Source organism: Athene cunicularia, assembly GCF_003259725.1.
Source record: "Athene cunicularia isolate RWA chromosome 10 unlocalized genomic scaffold, athCun1 chr10_part1, whole genome shotgun sequence".
NCBI lineage: Eukaryota > Metazoa > Chordata > Aves > Strigiformes > Strigidae > Athene > Athene cunicularia.
The window spans coordinates 747,299-756,576 of record NW_020799112.1 but is presented as its reverse complement, the minus strand read 5'-3'; the positions used below and the strand labels follow the sequence as shown (position 1 = coordinate 756,576).

General features: G+C 55.6%; 1 protein-coding gene across 12 annotated transcripts in view; it reads left to right on the top strand.

The window, feature by feature from the left end:
- Positions 1 to 9,278, top strand: part of CPEB1 (cytoplasmic polyadenylation element binding protein 1) — a 44,270-nt gene that overhangs the window by 33,241 nt on the left and 1,751 nt on the right. For 10 of the 12 annotated variants that reach the window (XM_026856398.1, XM_026856397.1, XM_026856388.1 and 7 more), the window contains 8 exons: positions 377 to 603; positions 2,171 to 2,420; positions 2,713 to 2,826; positions 2,931 to 3,035; positions 4,009 to 4,145; positions 5,346 to 5,544; positions 8,399 to 8,493; positions 8,736 to 8,816. In XM_026856398.1, the coding sequence (XP_026712199.1) occupies positions 377 to 603; positions 2,171 to 2,420; positions 2,713 to 2,826; positions 2,931 to 3,035; positions 4,009 to 4,145; positions 5,346 to 5,544; positions 8,399 to 8,493; positions 8,736 to 8,816 (1,208 nt within the window). The remainder of the gene's footprint in view (positions 1 to 376; positions 604 to 2,170; positions 2,421 to 2,712; positions 2,827 to 2,930; positions 3,036 to 4,008; positions 4,146 to 5,345; positions 5,545 to 8,398; positions 8,494 to 8,735; positions 8,817 to 9,278) is intronic. The other 2 variants (XM_026856399.1, XM_026856390.1) reach the window with 1 other exon arrangement.

Genomic DNA, 9,278 nt, shown 5'->3' with positions numbered 1-9,278 from the left:
GGGGGGGGGGGGGGGGGGCCTGTCTGGAACACCTGTATAGGGTCTGTAACCAGCATGTGGGGTCTCCAGTTCTGCTCCCAGGTGAAGTGGGCTCTTCTGGCTGATCTCAGCCTTGGGAGAGGAACCCACCCTGGTGTTTGTTGGCCACACTAGGTTGCTGCCATTGGCTCCAGCTGTGTGGCACTGAGCTGCAACTGATGGCAAAGAGCATGCAGCCTTTCTGGAGCTGTGCGGAGGGTTGGTACCTGCCAGACATGCCACCTCCCAGACAAGCCGTTTGTGGGCTAACAGTACCCTCCTGGGTCTTTGCTGTGAGAGCTGGGAGGGAAGGAGGTGTGTCATGCTGCAGTACTGACAGGCTCTTTCTCTATTGCAGTTCTCAGCATGCTGAGTAACCCTCTTGGAAATGTCCTGGGGAAGCCCCCGCTGGGTTTCCTACCTCTAGACCCCATTGGTTCAGACCTGTCAGAAAAGTTTTCCACACCGACCCTGAGGAACTCCCGCCTGGACTCCCGCTCCCTCCTGGACTCCCGTTCCAGCAGCCCCTCGGACTCGGACACCAGTGGGTTCAGCTCTGGCTCTGACCACCTCTCAGACTTGATTGTAAGTTTGGGTCTTGCGCCGTCTCTGTGGTTCCTGGTGTCTTGCTGTGTTTCTGGGGACCATGGTTGAGCTGTGGTGTGGGGGGCTGCAGGGCACAGCCCTGCCTGCTCAGGAAGAGTGCTGGAGGGAGCTGTCATACCCCTACTGACAGAGGTTCTTCTGCAGCCCAAGGTTTGGAAGAAGAGCTGCTCATACAGTTGTCCTTCAGCACAAACTAGCAGTATCCTTGTATGTTTTTTTCTTCTAAATAATGTTTTGTCCTTTTGGCTTTATCCTTGAGCCTTAATGGGTTAAAGTAACTCCCAGAGGTGTCTGAGTGCTTGAGCTGGTGTGTGGCAGGAGCATGTCTGTGCCCTGATCCCAGCAGGGACATGGTTGATAAGCACAGTTGCCTCCAGGCCTCAACCTGTGCTTCTCAGGAGCTCCTCTCCCTGCCTTTCATTGCCCTCCCTGTTTGCTGACTGCACTTCTCTCTCAGGGCTGTTTCTTCTAGACCAAACTGGGTCTAGCCTGCTCCCATTCCCTAAAGCGCAGCTAAATTTGGAAGCCAGTGAGCGAGGCGAGTGTCTCTTGCTGACCCAGTCTGCTACTGGGTTTGCGTTGCAGTGTGAGCAGCAGCTCTGGGTGCCAGCAGGGCAGCCTGGCTCCAGCCAGCTCTGCAGGTGCTCCTGCATGGCTCAGCCTTGGGACCAGAGCCTAAAGCCAGGGCTGGCCTGCTCCTGGCTCTGCTGTGGTGTGAAGGACACAGCTGGCTTGCTAGAGAGTTGATTCTCCTATGATCCACCCTGGAGAATCAGGAGCTTGAGCAAGGGTGCTGTAAGTGGCTGCAGCCACCCTGGGCTCTGACGATGGCAGGCGGTGGGGGGTGGCAGAGCTTTGTGCTGGCCTTGTTTGTGAAGGTCAGGCCTTCCCCAGCACAGCCTCGGCGTGGGCGGCAGTGCCGCAGCAGTGCACAGCTAGATCCGCAGAGTGGCTAGCACTGAGCTGCACAGTGTCTCACATCCCTGCTGTTTTATTAATCCTTGCTTTTACTCCCTCTACCCTGGGAGAGGCACGTTAAACTTGAGTGGTTGGGTCCGCAGCCAGCTGAGCCCCCACCCTGGTCAGACAGGCTTGGGAGCTGGTCTGCAGAGGGCAAGAGCCAGCTGGCTGCCTGCAGAGTTCATGGGTGCTGCCTGGAGCAAAACATGAGGCTCCTCCTGGGGTGTTTGGTGCTCCTGGGGGTGGTAGCTGTGCTTGAGGCTGTGCAGGCCAGGGGAGCTGTTGGCTTTGTGGTCTGCAAGGTACCTCCGGTTTAGCAGTCCCTGCTGCTGACAATTTGGCATGGGTTCAGTGGAAAAAGGCTGCAGGGGCAGGCCTTTCCCAGGGTAACTGTGACCTCATTAGGCTCCTGGGACAGGTGAGGTGGCTGCTTTCCTGCCTCTGCTAGTACTTAGAGGGTCTCAGGAGAACAGGAGATCACTGAGCTGCTTCTGCTGTAAGGTCAGGGCCCCAACGAGATACATGACCTCCAGTATTATGTGCTCTTACTCAGAAGCTGGGTTTTAATGTGGACTTTCTCTTGCAGTCAAGCCTTCGCATCTCCCCCCCTCTGCCCTTCCTGCCCCTTAGTGGGGTGTCAAGAGACCCCCTAAAGATGGGAGTGGGGTCCCGACTGGATCAAGATCAAGCTGCCCTGGCTGCAGTAACTTCCTCCCCAGCTAGTGCATCAAAAAGATGGCCTGGAGCATCTGCATGGCCTTCCTGGGATCTCCTGGACTCTCCAGAAGACCCTTTCAGTATCGAAAGAGAAGCCAGGCTTCACAGGCAAGCAGCAGGTAAGCTGGATGGTGGGTCTCAGCAGGCTTCAGTGTGTGGTGATGGTCCTGGGCTTCTTGGGGACACAGAGTGGCCTCTGCAGGTACTGTGTCTGGACAGGAGTTTGCAGCCCATCAGACCTTCCTCCATGGGCAGGCCTGGCTCTGGGTCTACGTGCTGACAAAAACAGGCAGCTGCCTGTTGCTGCAGCTCTGGGGAACCTGCAGATGTGGAATATGGGGATTTACTTGGAAACCTGTGGGAGTGGGAAGTAAATGGTCCTGTACTGAGTGTTGCTTATTCTTGTCCAAGCTGTGAATGAAGCAACCTGCACCTGGAGCGGGCAGCTGCCTCCCCGAAACTACAAGAACCCTGTCTACTCCTGCAAAGTGTTCCTGGGAGGAGTCCCATGGGACATTACGGAAGGTGAGCAGTCCCTGCCCCTGCACTGAGGCCTTGGGTTTTGACATCAGGAGGGTGTAAGATGGAGTTTTTGGGGGGGATGCTGACTTCTCTCCTTCTGTCTGTAGCTGGACTGATCAACACCTTCCGTGTTTTTGGCTCACTGAGTGTGGAGTGGCCTGGTAAGGATGGCAAACACCCACGCTGCCCTCCCAAAGGTAATATGCCTAAAGGTAATAGCGACACGGTAGGGTTACATTTTTTCCCATGCTATGTTACAGCACGGATGCTGGGATGGTACAGCTGCATGCTGGTGACTGGATGGTACAGAGCACCCTAGGGTAAATCTCCTGCTCTCACTTGGGTCAGCACCAGGGTTGAAGAGCACTGTCACCTCAGACCTGGCATCCCCACCCATCCCTAGTAGGGCTGGGCAGAGGCATGGGTTGAGGGGAAACCCTCTCTGGTGCTTCTGGAGCCCCCTGTGGGGCTGTCTCGCTTCAGGCAATAGCTGCCAGTCCCCACTGCCAGCGTGAGCACCCAAAGCACGTGCACCCCTGGCGTAAAGTGCATGTGGTCAATCCAAATGTGCATCCGCAGCAGGCTGGCAGGCTGCGGGGACTGGTGAGCTGAGCAGTGCCTGGGGCATAATCCTGTCTGAAGTAGCTGAGCTGATGCATTGTGTAAGCAGTAACAAGCTATGGGGTAAGGAGTGGCTAGTTTGTAGGCTCAGTGGTGCCCAATGGCCTTGTTCCGTCACCACAGCAATGCAAGGTGTAGGCTGCTGGCACTGATGGAAGTGATTTTATAAGCCCTGAACTTGTATTTCTGGGCCAAAACATCTTAATGTGAAGCAGAGTCTTTTTCCCTGCAGGCCAAGCTGGTGGTGCCTGCTTGTCACATCTCAGTGTGCACAGGGGACAGTGTGGACATGGGCAACCTGCCCCCTTGTGCTGTGCTGAGTTTGGGCTCTTTCCCAGCTTGGCCAGACTCTGTCACAGGCAGATCCTGTGTATAGAATCTGCTGGGGCAGGTGCTGCAAATCACTGCCCTCCCCTACAAGGGGTTGGGGTCAGCAAGGGAGATGCAAAGCAGATACTTTGGGTGGCATCTGAGAATGATTTTTGAGGGTGTCTGCAAATTGGGATGTTATGTTTTTCCTCCACTGTGGTTCTAACAGCTGCTTCTTTCCCTTCCCCTCTAAAGGCTATGTCTACCTGGTGTTTGAGTCAGAGAAATCTGTGCGTGCTCTGCTCCAGGCATGCTCCCAGGACCTGCTGAGCCCTGATGGGCTTAGTGAGTACTACTTCAAGATGTCCAGCCGCAGAATGCGCTGCAAAGAGGTGAGCAGACCCATGAGAGTAGCCCTACAGATGACAGCTGCTTATGAGACCCTTGGAGACAAGGGGGTGCGCACTACTGTGCTCCAGGGAAGCAGGGCTAAAGCAGCAGCAGAAGACAGACTGACTTGTGGCCATCTTCATGTTCCTGCAGTAGGGCTGGTGCAGGCAAGGAGGAAAGTGTCAAATCAGTGTCTGTGTCCTTCACAACAGCTTGTGTCAAACTGTTACCTGGAGCTCCTGAATCTGTGGCTGACCCTGATGTCATGAAGCTGAGCAGCTTTAGTTAGCTGGAGAGGAGCATGGGAACAGAGGTTTTCCTGTTTCCTGCTTCTTCCAGTACACCTTTGCTTGCAGAGACAGACTTTGATCCCTTTGGTGCTTTATTAGACCTCATCTGCTTTCAGAATGAATGGTTTTCATGCTTGCTGCAGGCAGATGTTTTGGTAACTGCAGCTGCTCCCCAACAGCAGCCTTGGCTGGCTGACCTGTGCTCTGGAGGTGGAGGTTCTGCAGCTGCCAGAGGCTCAGGTTGGCCTTCCCTTAAAAGAGGACCTTAGCTATAGATCAGGTACAACTGTGTGAGTTCGTGGAGTTAAAGAACTGAGATTCAACTCCTATCTAGACAGGCGCAAACTAATTGCACTCTAGACAGTGATCCTGGTGTCTGGCTGTTGGCAGCACTTTCAGGCTTGGTGATTTAGCTGTGGCAGAAGTTTGTCCTCTTCGGAGCCCTATATTAGCTGTCTAGCAGATGGAAGCTCCTGCCAAAATTGGCAGTGGGTGGGTTGTTTCATTGATCTCCTCCAACAACAGCCCTCTGCAGGAAGGCATCTGATGGGGCTGTAAACACAGGTGCAGGCAGTAGGTGAAATCCACTCATGCATGGATTGTTTCCTGGCTGCTAGTTCCAAGGGACCAGTGTTCTGGATTCCAGTTTGGCTGGAAGCAGAGTGGTGTGGCAGTTGCCTCTGTTCCCCTGAATGTGCCTTGTGGGGTGTCTGGAGCAAGGCTGGAACTCCAGGGCTGTAGTGCCCTGCATGTGGACCCTTGAGCATCAGTAGCAAAGCAACATTTTCAGGTTGTGGGTAAAGTCTGAGGGTCTGGGATGGCTTCTGCTGTGAGCTAAGGATACTTTAGAGCATCATGGCCTGTGGCTTTGCAGACCCTTGGCTCACCCAACCCACTTGTGTGTGGTTTCAGGTGCAGGTGATCCCATGGGTACTGGCAGACAGCAACTTTGTGCGCAGTCCCTCGCAGCGGCTTGATCCCAGCAAGACAGTGTTTGTGGGGGCTCTGCATGGGATGCTGAATGCAGAGGCCCTGGCAGCTGTCATGTGTGACCTGTTTGGAGGGGTGATCTATGCTGGCATCGACACGGACAAGCACAAGTATCCCATCGGTAAGTGATGATCCTGTTGGGCTCAGTAGTCACTCATAGCACGCTCTGAGGAGGCTGCAGCACTACCATTTGCTTGAACCCTCAATGGGGAAGACTGTCCAAGGTGCTAGGCTCTGCCTCCACCTGCTCTGGGAGCAGATGTCCCCCCGGCCTCTCCCATGGGTGATGCTCCTCACCTCCTGGCCATGGGGAGGCAAGACAGGCCTTGGAGAGGGCTGGCAGAGCCAATGTGCCTGGGAACTGGGAGGTCTTAGATCATTCTGGTGCAGCTCAAGGTCTGTAATATCTCCTTAGGCATTGCTAAAGTGCTTCCTGCCCCTGCTCAGTGCTGTTAATGGTTGTTAGATGCTGCTTTAGATTCTCTTCCATCCCTAGAGTAGAGATGGTTGTGGGTCTTACCCTGGCTTCTGCCGCCTGCCAGGGCAAGTTCAGCCCTGCTGATTGCTGGCCCTTCCTGGTGGGCAGCAGGAACAGGACAGGGCTGTGGGCAGTTCAGCTGACTAGCACTTGTGGGCAGCATCCTGTCCCTACTGTGCTGTTTGGCTCGCCTTTAGGGCACTGTCACTTTGGGCTTCCAAGGCAGCTGGTAGCACAAGTGGAGAGGCTTCTCATCCGAGTAGGTCTACCATGGGATGCCATGGCCATAGCTCAGGGTATCAGCTTTCCTAGGGTCAGAGAGGTGCTGGAGGTGTGTAACCAAGGAACAAGTGACAGGACAAGAGGGAATGGCCTCAAGCTGTGCCAGGGCAGGGTCAGGCTGGCTCTGAGGAAGGATTTCTTTGCAGAAGGGGCTGTTGGGCGTTGGGATGGGCTGCCCAAGGCAGGAGGGGAGTCCCCATCCCTGGAGGGATTGAAGAGTCAGGCTGACCCAGTGCTGAGGGATCTAGTGGATTGAGAATAGTCAGTGTGAGGTTCATGCTTGGACTGGAGGAGCTTCAGGGGCTTTTCTAACAGAGATGATTCTGTGACTCCTGGACAGCACTCCCCTCCTGGGGCTGAGACCACAACCTTCAAGCCAGCTGCTCACAGTTGAAGCTGCTGCCCTGAACCATGACCTCTGCTCAGGCAGTGCTCTTGCAGGTGGAAAGGATGAAGCCTCTGAGGTCCCACCTCCCAGACAGGGCTGTGGTGTGTGAGGGGTAGGGTGTGAGTGCAGCCCCTGCAGTAACCCAGGGAGCAGCCCTGTGCCCTGCTGAGATGGCCTCCCAAAGGGGAATGGGGTGCTGAGACATTACATGACATGAGACATGTCCCCTGTATCTCCTTGGTGGTGTCATGGGCTGGGGAACAGCACTGAGGTTATTGGTCTATGTAGGAAAACCCTACAGCTTGAGCAGGAGCACCAGCATTCCAGACTCAGGCTGTAGCAAATCATGTACTTCAGAAGGGACAGTGAATCTCCTATATGTTGCCAGGAAGGAACAATGTCAGAGTTTGGTAGTGCAGAGCTGTTGTCTGCTCGTCATTGTCCAAGACAGGTTTTAGGCTTTTTCTGGCCCAGGCTTGGGATATGCCTGTGGTACTGCAGTGCTTTACCACTGAGATGGCCTTGGGGGAACAGTCCCAAGGGGTTGGTAATGGAAGTACAAGAGTCCAAGCAAATCCTTAGTGTGACTATGGATGAAGTCTTGCCTGGGGAAGTTTGGTGTGCTGGTACTGTGTGGTCCTAGAGCATGACCTTAACACCTCCTGTGGCCTCATGCACAGCCCGGATTGCTCCCTCAGTAGTTAAGATCTCCGACTTCCAAGAGCACTGGCACTTCCACCGTTGAAGTTGTCTTAAAGTTGCAGCAATATAAACTCAATTTCAGTCACTAAACTGTACCCTAATATTGTTTGAGTTGGTGGAAGCATCTCCTGTGCTGAGATGCTGCCTCAGGCTTGCTTAGCAGAATGTTTCTCAAGGGAAGACCATTGTGTGTAAGCTGCCTTGTGCTGAATCATCTCGGGTCAAGGATGATCCTGCTGGAGGCATGGACTGAGGAATCAGTGTCTGACTAGTTGTGAGGAGCTGCCTTTTGAGACCAGCTGGTAGGGGTCAACAGAGAAAGCTGCTGCCCAGATGGCTTCAGGGGCTCCCACTAGGAGATGGAACTGACCCTCTGAGGAGGAGGAAGATCCCCTGAGTGCAGCTACAATCCCTGTATGCAGTGTAACCCCAGATGAGACCCAGGCACTCCAGCCCGTGTTCTGTGTGATGCCCCAGGAGATGAGTGGGGGGGTTATGTGTAGTGCTTTACACTGCGGATGCCAGTGGTGAGCTGAGCTTTAGTGTTCTGCTAGGGTGCTGGACAGTCTTGTAGCAGCCAAAGCTCCCCTTACACTGAGAAAAGAAACCTATAGATAAGCACAGATGTTTTTCTGGAGCTTAATAAAACTTGGCTGGAAACGAGTGGTGCAGGAATGCTGCTGACTGGCGATGAAGCTGCAAAATGCAAGGCTCCTGGATGAGTGGGAGGCTTAAAAGCTGCTGAGCTGTCTCGGCGCTAGCTTATTTCAGGTGCAGGCGTGGAGCCCACTGCTGTGCTGCCCTCAGCAGTGCCCTGGCAGCCTCCCTCTGTCTGCCCAGCTGCTGCCGGTCCTCCTGGGAGTGCTGTCGCCCTCAAGCTCCCCTCTTAACCAGCCTGGAGGTGTCCATGGCAGAGCTGTTCTGCTCTCAGCTGCCTGCTGTGCTTTTGTTGCTGTCTGGGGAAGGAGGCAGGCAGAGCTGTCAGGCCTTGGATATGGTCTCCCTGCAAAAACTGCTTCCTTGGCAGTGACTGAATAGCACCAGGGAAGGGCTGGTGCTTGCAGCAGCTCCCTTGGCCTCCATCGGTTCCTGCTGCAGGTGCACTCATGCTCTGGCTTGTTCCAGGGTCTGGCCGTGTCACCTTTAACAACCAGCGCAGCTATCTGAAGGCAGTGACCGCTGCGTTTGTGGAAATCAAAACTACCAAGTTTACTAAAAAGGTGAGTGGAGCTGAATCTGTACCTACTGGGTGGTATTGCTGGGACTACCGTGACCTGCACGGCCTGCCCTGTGTCCCTGTGGAGGCAGAGGGAGGTGGTCAAGTGCTGCTCCGCCAGCTGTGAGGGGAGCTGCCAACAGATTTGGGGTACCCAGGGTGGTGGATCTGTGCTGCTGGGGCTGCCCAGGGAGTGGGCAGTTGCCCCCAGCACCACTCTGTGCCTACTGCCTGGCTCTACTGCAGGTTCAGATTGACCCGTACCTGGAGGACTCCATGTGCCAAGTCTGCAGTGCCCAGCCTGGCCCATTCTTCTGCAGAGACCAGGTAAGGCTCCTGCCTGCTGTGCTTGGCTGCCACGCTCGGGGGGTGCCCTGCAGGAGCAGCAGGCTGCCCTGCGTGTGGCGGTGTTCGCTGTAGTGTCTGGGGGTGCCCGTTCCCCCCTGCCCGGGGGAGGATGCAGTGCTCTCCCGAGCCCCAGCTGGGCCCTTGGTTGGGCGGAGGTGCAGCCCTCCTGCGGGGCAGGCGCTCGGCGGGGGTAGGGCAGCTCTCTACCCGGCTCTGCTGTTGCAGAGCCACCAGAACCGTGTGCCCCGAGAGGAGGCCGCCGCTCTGCGAGCTGTGACAAGCTGGAAGTGGGAGTGCCGTCACCCTGCGGTCGGTCCTGGGGCTGCCCGAAATGTGGGGGTCCCTCGCTGACCTCTGCGTGCTGCGGACAAAGGAGCTGGACCGGGCTCCGGCGGCTTCCCGCGGGCTCTGGGTGGGAGGCGGCAGCAGCAGCACGCTCCG